General features: G+C 39.5%; 2 protein-coding genes across 5 annotated transcripts in view; both read left to right on the top strand.

Annotated features, from left to right (window-relative positions):
- Positions 1 to 416: 416 nt before the first annotated feature.
- Positions 417 to 8060, top strand: exosc2 (exosome component 2). Its single transcript, XM_048189876.1, has 9 exons — positions 417 to 575; positions 970 to 1071; positions 3957 to 4002; positions 4088 to 4177; positions 4508 to 4573; positions 5961 to 6029; positions 7433 to 7609; positions 7699 to 7827; positions 7902 to 8060. The coding sequence occupies exons 1-9, from the start codon at positions 448 to 450 to the stop codon at positions 7980 to 7982; spliced, it is 888 nt and encodes a 295-aa protein (XP_048045833.1). The 5' UTR covers positions 417 to 447; the 3' UTR covers positions 7983 to 8060.
- Positions 8061 to 9561: 1501 nt separating this feature from the next.
- The window catches only part of abl1 (c-abl oncogene 1, non-receptor tyrosine kinase), a 42233-nt gene continuing 38838 nt past the window's right edge, over positions 9562 to 12956 (top strand). Inside the window, exons 1-3 of one of the 4 annotated variants that reach the window (XM_048189873.1) lie at positions 9562 to 9860; positions 10262 to 10390; positions 10492 to 10776. In XM_048189873.1, coding sequence (XP_048045830.1) covers positions 10641 to 10776 — 136 coding nt within the window. In that variant the 5' untranslated portion in view covers positions 9562 to 9860; positions 10262 to 10390; positions 10492 to 10640. Of the gene's footprint in view, positions 10391 to 10472; positions 10777 to 12956 lie in introns of those variants that run through there. The other 3 variants (XM_048189871.1, XM_048189872.1, XM_048189874.1) reach the window with 3 other exon arrangements.

The following is a 12956-nucleotide window of genomic DNA, read 5'->3' as shown; positions in this document are numbered from 1 at the left end:
TGTGTTTATTAATTTATTTGTAATTGTATTAAATTAAAGAGACAGTTTTGAGTGAATTAATGTACTAAATAGGCTGTTACAAACTCGCATTTTTTTTTATTAAAAAAATATTTTAACTGAAGAAATGCTACTTGTTTTATGTATGGGTAAGATTGTGAACTTATATACACCTTGTTTATTTTTATGTACACTTATTTATTTTAATTCGCTCAACCTCTCATAATAAAATCAATGCTTCCCTCTAACGGACATTAATCTAAATACAAAATAAAAGTTCACAAATCATTCATTTAAAGCTTAAAAAGTCATTTATCAAAATTATTTTCTTATTTAACTAATTAATAATTCTGTATCAAATGTCTACGTCATAACTACTTTAATACAGTCGCACTTTTATTATGAAGTCGGCTCGCGCTCTGCCGTTGTGTACAGATCCGGTGTGTAAGCATGGCGGTGGAGATGAGGCTCCCAGCGCTGCACAAACACGTTTCTATCACACCATCACAGTCTCACCGGGACGACAAACACCTGGTGGTCCCTGGCGATGTCATCACATCTGACACGGGCTTCATGAGGTAAAAACGCGTTTCTGAGTGAGTCTGTGCTGTAGTCAGTATGTGCTGAACTGATGCGTGTTCAACTCTGAACTGAGTGAATGCAGAGCGATCTGTAAACATCAGGGACGTTTCTGTCGTAATTATGACTTTTTATGTCTCAATTTCGACTGTCACAGTTATGAAAGTCATAATTTCAACTTAGTATGTCAAAAGTTTGACTTTTTATGTCATGTTTATGATTTACAAAAGAATGATGTTCTTCTTATGTGGCAGAAATGGTCTTCCAGACTGGTTTGTATTGATAACATGCATCTGTCGGTCGAGGATCTTAATCTGTACACTAGTAAGTGTAGGCAGTGTACTTGTATGCTATCAGACAGTGTGTGATTGTGAAGTTGCTCCTCATCCTCAGGGGTCATGGCACGTACATGGATGAAGAGCGGCTCACGGCTTCAGTGGCTGGACAGGTGGAGCGGGTCAACAAACTCATCTGTGTGAAGCCGCTGAAGACCAGGTGAGTGTTCACACTCACTCATACTCACGCTCACGCTCATACTCATACTCTCTAACGCTCACATTCATACTCATACATGCTCATATACAGTCATACTCATACTCTCACACTTGCTCATTCTCATACTTTCACACTCATACTCTCTAACGCCCACACTCGCTCACACTCATACTCTCTCTCTCATGCTCATGCTCATATTCGCACTCTCATACTCTCTCTCACACTCATACTCTCATACTTGCTCATTCTCACACTCATACTCTCTAACGCTCACACTTGCTCATTCTCATACTCACACTCATACTCTCATACTTGCTCATTCTCACACTCATACTCTCTAACGCTCACACTTGCTCATTCTTATACTCATACTCTCATACTAGCTCATTGTCATACTTTCACACTCATACTCGCTCACGCTCATACTCTCTCACACTCATACTCATACTTGCTCATTCTCATACTCTCATGCTCACACTCATACTCTCTAACGCTCACACTCGCTCATTCTCATACTCACACTCATACTCTCATACTTGCTCATTGTCATACTTTCACACTCGCACTCTCTAACGCTCACTCATACTCTCTCTCACGCTCATAGTCTCATACTTGCTCATTCTCATACTTTCACACTCATACTCGCTCACGCTCATACTCTCTCTCACACTCATACTCTCATACTTGCTCATTCTCATACTCATACTCTCTAACGCTCACGCTCATACTCATACTCTCATACTTGCTCATTCTCATACTCATACTCTCTAACGCTCACGCTCATACTCATACTCTCATACTTGCTCATTCTCATACTCTCATGCTCACACTCATACTCTCTAACACTCACACTCGCTCACGCTCATACTCGCACTCTCTAACGCTCATACTCATACTCTCTCATGCTCACACTCATACTCGCATACTCGCTCATTCTCATACTCTCACGCTCATTCTCATACTCACACTCATACTCGCACTCTCTAACGCTCATACTCCCTCACACTCATACTCTCTCATTCTCATACTCTCTCTCACGCTCATACTCGCACTCTCTAATGCTCACACTCACACTCATACTCTCTCTCATGCTCACACTCATACTCGCATACTCGCTCACACTCATACTCTCTCTCTCATGCTCATGCTCATATTCGCACTCTCATACTCTCTCTCACACTCATACTCTCATACTTGCTCATTCTCACACTCATACTCTCTAACGCTCACACTTGCTCATTCTCATACTCACACTCATACTCTCATACTTGCTCATTCTCACACTCATACTCTCTAACACTCACACTTGCTCATTCTCATACTCACACTCATACTCTCATACTTGCTCATTGTCATACTTTCACACTCATACTCGCTCACGCTCATACTCTCTCACACTCATACTCATACTTGCTCATTCTCATACTCTCATGCTCACACTCATACTCTCTAACGCTCACACTCGCTCATTCTCATACTCACACTCATACTCTCATACTTGCTCATTGTCATACTTTCACACTCGCACTCTCTAACACTCACACTCATACTCACTCTCACGCTCATAGTCTCATACTTGCTCATTCTCATACTTTCACACTCATACTCGCTCACGCTCATACTCTCTCTCACACTCATACTCTCATACTTGCTCATTCTCATACTCATACTCTCTAACGCTCACGCTCATACTCATACTCTCATACTTGCTCATTCTCATACTCATACTCTCTAACGCTCACGCTCATACTCATACTCTCATACTTGCTCATTCTCATACTTTCACACTCATACTCTCTAACACTCACACTCGCTCATACTCGCACTCTCTCTCACGCTCATACTCGCACTCTCTCTCACGCTCATACTCGCACTCTCTCTCACGCTCATACTCGCACTCTCTCTCATGCTCATACTCGCACTCTCTAACGCTCATACTCATACTCTCTCACACTCATACTCTCTCTCACGCTCATACTCGCACTCTCTAATGCTCACACTCACACTCATACTCTCTCTCATGCTCACACTCATACTCGCATACTCGCTCATTCTCATACTCGCGCTCATTCTCATACTCTCACACTCGTACTCATACTCGCACTCTCTAACGCTCATACTCCCTCACACTCATACTCTCTCATTCTCATACTCTCTCTCACGCTCATACTCGCACTCTCTAATGCTCACACTCATACTCTCTCTCATGCTCACACTCATACTCGCATACTCGCTCATTCTCATACTCTCACACTCATTCTCATACTCTCTCACGCTCGTACTCATACTCACACTCATGCTCTCTCGTGCTCATACTCAAACTCATAGTTGCTCATTCTCATACACACTCTCACACTCTCTAACGCTCACACTCGCTTACACTCATACTCACTCTCACACTCTCTCATGCTCACACTCATTTTCACTAACACTGCTCTCCCTAACACTGTGCCTCTCTCACTCACGCTCAAGCTCAAGCTCACACTCATACTCACACTCGCGCTCACACCCATACTCGCTCATACTCAAGCTCTCTCTGATGCTCAAGGTCACACTCATACTCACTCCCTTTCACACTCGCTCTCATGCTCTCTACTCACACCCACGCTCACACTATACTCTCTCTCACACTCAAGCTCACTTTTATACTCACTCTCACGCTCACTTTCACACTCATACTCACGCTCTTTCTCACCCTTTTTCATGCTCACTCACACGCATTCTCCCTCTCACACTCATACTCATGCTCAAACTCACTCTCACGTTCACACTCATACTAATAATTGCTCATACTCACGCTCACATTCACACTCATACTCACATTCACATTCATGCTCACACTTGCGCTCACACTCATACTAATATTCGCTCTCTCACTCCCACAGGTACAACGGCGAGGTTGGCGATGTGGTTGTAGGCAGAATCACTGAGGTTTGTGCCATGTATTGGTTTGTGATGGATCTGAGATGGTTGCCTCTAAAGCTCTCTAATCATGTGCGTCTCTATAAACATCCAGGTGCAGCAGAAACGATGGAAAGTCGAGACAAATTCACGTCTGGATTCAGTGCTTCTGCTGTCGTCAGTCAATCTTCCCGGAGGAGAGCTGGTAAGAAAGACTGTGGTTTGACTCTACATTATCCTGTTTATTGCAGCAATTCATACATGCACATGAAATATTGTCTAAATGAGTTTTTTATCTGCAAGCATGAAACTGGCACAGCAGTTCAGTGTCATTAAACAAATATTTAATCAGTGACACATTGACCAGTCACAAGTATTACAGATGTTTTATTCTGCTTGTTAATTTCTTATATTAGTTCCTAATGCTGGCATCTGAGATGAAGCGCTCATATATCCAATGCTAAATAGTTCATAGGAGTCAGAGGGAATGAGACGGATGCAGTAAAGTGTCTGAATGTTTGTTGTTGTCTGTCAGAGACGGCGATCAACACAGGATGAGCTGGCCATGAGAGACTATCTTCAGGAAGGAGATCTCATCAGTGTATCCTCAGCGCTCACTTTATCATCATCCACAGACAGCATAACATCAACATTTACTGACTTCATTCATGTTTCTGCTCTGACAGCGAGGGATTCGTCAGTATATATTTTTACAAACAGTGTTATTGTTAACTAAAACTAAAAGTGTTACAAATCGCTTTTGGTAATTGAAATAAAGCTGACATGCAATTAGAGCTGCACGTTTAATCGTTAAAAGATCGCAATCTGGATTCTAACACCAATGCAATCTTTTTCCTAAATGACAGTGATTCAGCTCTGTCTATTAAACCTTTTGACAATTACAGTCACAGCAGACATTCAGATCTGCGTTCTGATCCAGAGAGAGCAGTTGCAGCTTCACAATCAACCACACAGTATCATTTTTTTGTCTTATAATAATTCATATTATCAAAGAAGTACTGGAATAAAAGTTTATATTTCAGGTAGTCATCAAAATACAGTAAAGCACAGTTTTTTGATGCTTCAAATAAAGATTGTATCAGTGACATGGTTAAACCAGTAGGTGGCGACAAGTAACTGTTAAAAACATGTGTTTGTCATTGAATCATTCATTCAAAAACACTGTAATGAAATGAAACTAGTGAAGTCTTTATGAGTGAGTCACATAGAGATGCATTGGCGCTGCGCAGACCAATCGGTGCATGACATCAAAGAGCAATTGGAGAGTATACGACTCCTTATGCTTTAATGGGATATGCCAGTCGGTCTGCGCAGCGCTGATGCATCTCGAACAAGCCTATTATGAGTGAGTCATTGAATCATTCATTCAGGAGATTTGTTAAAAACACTTATTCATCCAGTAATGAAACTAGTGAAGTCTTTATGAGTGAGTCATTGAATCATTCATTCAAACTAATAATAAAAAAATTCTAATTAATTAGATGTTTTTAAAATAGACTGCAGCAATTAACATTTCGTTAGAACCTCTAGTAAATTATTTTTCTGTCTAATTGTCTATTCAGAATGATGGGAAGAATCGTGTGATCCCAATTTTAAAAAAAAAATGTGATTCGCAATTTATCAAGCATCGTGCAGCTCTACATACAATATTAAATATTAGATAAAAACTTAGAACTTGAGTCATAAGATAAACAGAAATATAAAATAACAACTAATAAAAATAACAAAAAACATAAAATTACTAAATCTGAAATAAAGCTAAATAGATGCATTAAAAATCAAAGCTATTAAAAGTGACAAAAGCACAACAAAAATATGAAAACTAATACTGAAATAAAAATAAAGCTAAACAGAAATATTAAATCCTGTTGATTTCAGAGAGTTTATCAGTGTATCAGCATCTCGCTTCCATCAGTTTTAGGTGTTAATTGTTATTATTTCCAGCTGTGTTCTTTAACTGTTCATAGGCAGAGGTTCAGTCGATCTTCTCAGACGGCGCTCTCTCTCTGCACACACGCAGCTTGAAGTACGGGAAGGTGAGAATGAAAGTCTTTTATTAACACATTATTTTTTCCTCATTCTTCATTGTTGCAGCTCCTCTCTTCCCAGTCTGTCAGTAACGCTCTGTTTAGTTCCTGTCTCTATGAAGCCCCTCCTTCTGAAAAGCACAATGTGCTGTGATTGGTCGGCTGGAGCAGTGTGTTGTGATTGGTCAAGCACTTCGAGCGTGTTTGGGAAATGTCCCGCACCTTACCATAACAGCCAGTTTCAACACACTACTAACTAATGCAACCAGGCCCCGCCCCTTTATTCTGCATGTGAATTATTTAAATGAGGAATATTGTGACGTGTTCATTCCTGGAATTGACTATATGCACGGTTACTTCCTGGTTGTGGTTAAGCCAGCTCGGGCATTTCCGGTGAACTGTTAGCTGTTCATTCTGTACTCGCTGTACATCGACTCAAAACCATCAGTGGTTGACTTTTTAATGTTGTATTCATATCTTAATGCAGTTATCACATTTAACTAATTTGCCAATAAACCAGTTTTATTGATTGCAATAAAGACAAAGCTATTGGGACCATTTAAGAAACACCATGTCTGTAATTAGACACGCACACACATTTTTCTCCAGCACTTCAAATGTTATTTTTAATGTGATGACCACAAACATTACTTGTTCATCCTTCTGAGATTGTCCCCATTGTAAAACCGGACGTTTAAAAATATAGGAAATTCAACATTTGATAGAAAACACTTATTTAAAAAATAAAAAAGACAATAATTACCACTTTATCCAGCAGGTGGCGGCAAAGTAGCATGTATTTGTGCATTTATCACATTTTCACTTCCTTTTGACTAAATATTAAACATTATAAAATAACTAGGTTTAAAAATACATTTTGTCAATGTGAAGTATGAAATACTCAAAAAATCTCATGAAAAACAATAACTTTTCTTGTGAATAAATTACAGAAAGCGAGCACCGCTCTCTCTTTATAATCACAGCAGCTGTCAGTCAGTGCAGCACAAGATCAATGATTTCAGCACACTTGTGAAAACACACATTTTATTAAACTAAAGTGCACAATAAATATTTAATTTTTGAAGCTTATTTTTTCACATAAAAGTGTGAAAACTGATGGTCGAATTGAATTTAGCCGAGGAGGAACACTGAGGTACGTCTTTATTTATTTATTTTTTATGCCGTCTTAAGTTTGAATAACTAAATTAATGCCATGCCTGACTATTTAAGTGACTATATTCTGATTATAAACTATTACACTATGATGCTCAACACACCAGCAAATGACTCTCGCCGGAAGTTTTCGAGCTGGCTTATATTAAAAGAGGAAGTTCTAAAGAACGCTCTGTGCATATAGTCCATTGAGCTTTCAGTAGTTTGTGTTTAAGTCACTCACAGTGCTGTTGTTTCAGCTGGGTCAGGGTGTGCTGGTTTTAGTCTCACCGTCGCTAGTGAAGAGGCAGAAAACTCACTTCCACAACCTGCCGTGCGGAGCATCCGTAATACTGGGCAACAACGGCTATGTGTGGCTGTATCCCACACCGGAACAGCAGGACGAGGAGGCCGGCGGATACTACACCAGCATGGAGGTCAGATGTCTGCTTTTGCTCATGATATCTCACTGTAATATTACACACACAGTCACTAAATGTGTGTCTCATCTCTTTTGCACGCTCAGCCCGTGTCTCGGAATGATCGGGAGGTGATTTCTAGGCTCAGGAACTGTTTGTTGGCTCTCGCGGCTCATAAGGTTTTGCTGTATGACACCAGCGTGCTGTACTGCTATGAAGCGTCTCTTCCGCAACAGGTATTATTGCTCAGGATCATGTGATGAGGTCTGTGAATGTGCATGACCAATAAAGTCCCTTTGTTTTCTTGCAGACTAAAGACATCCTAAAGCCAGAGGTCATGGAGGAGATCATTTTGGAGACACGACAGCGCCTAGTCGAGCACGAAGGATAAACCACACGCTCTCCTGCTTTTACTGTTTCATACAAACCCTATAGTTGATGTCTTGAAATAAATGAATTTGTTTGAAAACCAGTGCATTTTATTGTCCCGCGTACAATCTAAAACACATCATGCACAGCTTCTAGTTACTAGTAGGAAATTAAATAGTATGAAAGTCAATGGTGCCAAACAACACAAACAAATTTATACAGGTCTTGAGGGTGATTTTCATTTTTGGGTGAACTGTGCCTTTAAAGGTTTAGTTCACCCAAAAATGAAAATTCTGTCATTTATTACTCGCCCTCATGCCGTTCCACACCCGTAAGACATTCGTTAATCTTCGGAACACAAATTATAGATATTTTTGTTGAAATCCAGTGGCTCAGTGAGGCCTCCATAGCCAGCAATGACATTTCCTCTCTCAAGATCCATTAATGTACTAAAAACATATTTAAATCAGTTCATGTGAGTACAGTGGTTCAATATTAATATTATAAAGAGACAAGAATATTTTTAGAGCGCCAAAAAAACAAAATAACGACTACTTTAGTGATGGCCAATTTCAAAACAATGCTTCAGGAAGCTTTGGAGCGTTATGAATCAGTGTGTCGAATCAGCGGTTCGGAGCGCCAAAGTCACGTGATTTCAGCCGTTGGCAGTTTGACACGCGATCCGAATCATGATTCGACACAAAAGATTCATAATGCTCCGAAGCTTCATGAAGCAGTGTTTTGAAATCGCCATCACTATATGTCGTTATTATTATTATTATTTTTTTTTTTGGTGCACCAAAAATATTCTCGTCGCTGCATAATATTAATATTGAACCACTGTACTCACATGAACTGATTTAAATATGTTTTTAGTACATTAATGGATCTTGAGAGAGGAAATGTCATTGCTGGCTATCATTGAGCCATCGGATTTCAACAAAAATATCTTAATTTGTGTTCCGAAGATGAATGAGGGTCTTAGGGGTGTGGAACGACATGAGGGTGAGTAATAAATGACAGAATTTAAATTTTTGGGTGAACTAACGTTAACCCTTTAATGAGTGTGATAGTCAGTGTCAGGCCGCTAGAGGGCAGAGCTCCAATAATCACAATACAAACACATTTACTGGTTCTGCAGCTTTTAATAACGCGTTTATAAAGAAAGTGGTCAGTTGCATCATTATGCACTTTTTTACTGTTTGTTTTACCGTTCAACTTTAGTCGGTATCACACTTAAATCAGTTAGTTTTTAATAATTATCAGAAATCTGATATTAAAGAGTTTGGAACTGACTTGATTTTTTTAATGGTTTTAAAGAATTACTGGGCTACATTAGGGTAAACAAAAAAAATCTTGTTTTTCAAACTAAAAGTTTGTTTTAAGCATTGATTAAAGAATTAAACAACTTTTGAAGGTACATTATTACACATTTATTCAATTGCAAGAATTTAACAACATACAATTATCCATAAATCAAGGAAGTAAATAACAACTACAATATAAGTGAATAAAAACGCGCCTGGGAGATGTAGAGACATAAAAAAAAGTATAATAGTGTATTAAAAACAAAAGCGATTGTTGGCGGAAGAGAGCGGCGTGTGACGTCACGAGCTTAGCTCGCGTGCGCGAATATGGCGGTTCCTGCGACGACGAGCGACTCCAAGAAAAGTACTGAAAGTTATGAAATAAAAGGAAGACATGACGAGAATCGACACTAAAAAAACTGCGGAAGAATCCAGCGAATGTTCGATGAGGAAACGAGCCCGACAGGAGAGACATAAAGACGGCGCGGAGAGCTTTTATGTTCGCCTGAGGAGCGCGAGAGAGTGAGAGCTGCACGCGGAAGTGACGAGAGACTTTAACTACAACTACAACAAACTCGAACTATACACTACAAGTAAAAGTTACACGGGTTTAATGTGAATAAAACAGTTTCTGTGAGAGTTCAAACTACCTACATGTGTTTAATTAGCCGAAATCTCATCAGAAGTCGTTTAATTTCGAGAAAGTACGTTATTTACGTCGGTTTACAGCTGATACAGATGTAAATAATTGTAACTAAATAATAGTTATTACTAAGTGTAATAATAACTACTGAATGACACTACAAACTAGTCTGACAATCACTACCGTTACCGAAAATCTACTTTCAAAAGTTTTTATCATTTGTTGATGATAAAAACGATGATAATTGACTGCAGTTTAATGCACATCAGCATATCTGAACTAATTATTGACATGTCTGATGTGCTGTAATCAAAAACATTCATATTAATGTGACGTCACTATGATTGACAGCTCATCAACACTACCCTACTCAGCCTTTGTGTTGTGACAGTGTTAATCATGTGGAGATTTCAGTGAAGGTCATCATCATCCTCATGCGTTGACCCTTAAGACAGATGTTACGTCCTCCTCGTCTGACATGTGAGAATGACATTAATATTATTCATCCCACAGTGCCTGCTTTTGTATTTGAACTCTTATGCACTTTAAGCTTTTAAATCAGTGATCTGCTCTGAAATCAGACTCGCACACGCATCCAGCCGTCGATGCATGACCGGCACAGAAGAGCACGCGGCTGCTGGACTTCTTCACTGACACGCTTCATCCCAGCACGTCTGGACCGTGATCCACATCCGCTGTGTGTCCGGCCGCGGCCTGGCATCCTGCCCTTATGGGGCAGCAGCCAGGGAAGTTAGTCGGGGACCAGAGGAGACCGAGTCTGCCGGCGCTGCCCTTCATCAAGGGCGCGGGGAAGAGGGAGACGTCACGGCAGGGAGCGCAGCACTGCAATGTGTTCACCGTTCACGGTGAGTCCACCTTCATACATTTGCAGCGGTGCATATGTTCAGGTCACATGACTCAGCCGTCCACAGGTTTCTTTCCTTGAACGTGAGGATTGTCCCGACAGTGGTAGATAAACCAGGCCATTTTGAGTTCAGCATAAGGCTGATAAGATACTGAACGCTGTCTGTGTTCAGATGTTCAATTTAGGATGCACTATCGTTCAGAGGTTTGGGGTTGCTAAGATTTGTTCATGTTTTTTAAAAAAGGAGACTCTCCTGATCACCAAGGCTGCATTTATTTGATCCAAAATACAGAAAAAAAAGTGAAATATTAGGGCTCGACATTAACGCTTGTCAGAGACAAGTGGATTTTTTTTTGAAGAAGCAAGTGAAAGATAATTTTTTCTAGCTCGACCAGCGTCAATAACAAAAAATAAACTAGGGAAACAAGAATGCACTGACTAGGGCTGGCCGATTTAACAAAAAAATTAAATCTAGATTTTTTTCAGAACAATTGACCGATTCATGATTTTTTTTTTTTTTATATGTTTAACTAGTCAACTTAAAAACGTAACTACAATATGATTCAAGTAACGTTCTCTTTATTAACTGTCTGGTTAAAGTTCTATTCCAAGTGCAGCACACCTGAAGTGATCAACATATGTGTAAATGTAAAAGAAATGACTTATAACTTGTATGTTAAATATCTTTGCAGAAAATATGACTGAAATATGAAGGCAAATGTTGTACAAACTTATCTTAAACACATCCTATATACTCATAAATAATATAAAATAAGAAAATGCTAAATATTTCTTAGCCAAAAAGTAATAGCAATAAATAACATCAGTAATAGGCTATTATTAACAGCAAATGCTTTGTAAAAACTGAAAACAACAGCAGCTTTCAGCCTGTCACAATCATGCAAAAACACAAAATATCAAACAGTAGTTCTTTACAGGTTTTTGCATTCCATTGCGCTATTTTGCACTCGTGTCTTGCATCTTTTGCAGCGTCTCACCCGTGAAACGTCATTCTAAAAATGCGGCGGTCAAGTTAAAAGTTCAACTTGCGTTTAATAACTTTGTTCTTTTCTCATTCCACTGCCCGTGTCTCATTTTTTCAATGCATTTCTGAGTGAACAGCTGCTTAGACTAGCAATGTGTTCTATGTTCATAGAGCGTCACATGAGAGCGCCGGCGCCATCATGAGGTCGGATAATTTCCTTCTCTTAGTGGTTATCACTGCTGTATTGTCAACTTGTCTAATTGTAACGTTTGATAACATTTTTATTCAAAATCGTGATTTCTCTATTTTAAAATAATCAAATCGAGGCAAAACATTAAATTGGAATTAATCGGAAAAATCGCCCAGCCCTAGTTATGACAGTAACAAGGTTGTGGTGTTGAGGCTCGCACAGCCTCATTTCGAGGAGAAATGGAAAGAAATGAGTGCAGCATACACAAAGAAACTCAGTTAATATACTGCGGTAAAATTTCAAAATGTGGAGTTTTTATGTTTATAACATATGGTCCAGTTAAGCAACATCACACAGCTTCCTGAATACCATCACGATTGAAAATGTGACACTGATTTCATATGACAGTTAATAAACGAGTAGTTAACATTAAGTCACTTACATTTTAGATACAATATTAGATTCTGCATTTTAAACGAATTGGTTGAGTCAAAGATTCAATGACTCATTTATAAACTCATTCTTGAATGAATCAGCCGTTTGAACGAATCGTCTGAATGAATGACTCAATAGCCCCTTTCACACAGTGATTCCAGAAAATGTGTCCTGGGATCGTTTGATTTTGGTTCATTCACACTGCCAGTGATTTTCTGGAATCTGTGTGTGTGTTCACGCACATCCCGTAAAGACACGTGACATCTGTGATTTAAGTGACATAAGTTTGCTTATGATCTGCGATTTCTCTCTCGCGAAACCACGCGTCATATGCTGGCGAATGATCTCAGCTTTAGTGTCATCACTATGACACACCCCTTGCGGCATTGATTACGGCTTTTGTTCACTCAGGGCGACTGATCCCGCCAATGTTACTAGGTCCCCATCCCGGAATCAATCCCAGGACGTGTTTGTGTTCACACAGAAAGCACTCTGGCAATTTGATGGCAATTTCCTTGGATCAACGTAATCTGTGAAAGGGGCTAATGACTCCCCTGGGAGTCAGCCGACA

This window comes from Megalobrama amblycephala, linkage group LG4 (assembly GCF_018812025.1).
Source record: "Megalobrama amblycephala isolate DHTTF-2021 linkage group LG4, ASM1881202v1, whole genome shotgun sequence".
NCBI lineage: Eukaryota > Metazoa > Chordata > Actinopteri > Cypriniformes > Xenocyprididae > Megalobrama > Megalobrama amblycephala.
Note: the sequence above shows the minus strand (reverse complement) of the source record. Positions and strands in the feature narration are given on the sequence as shown.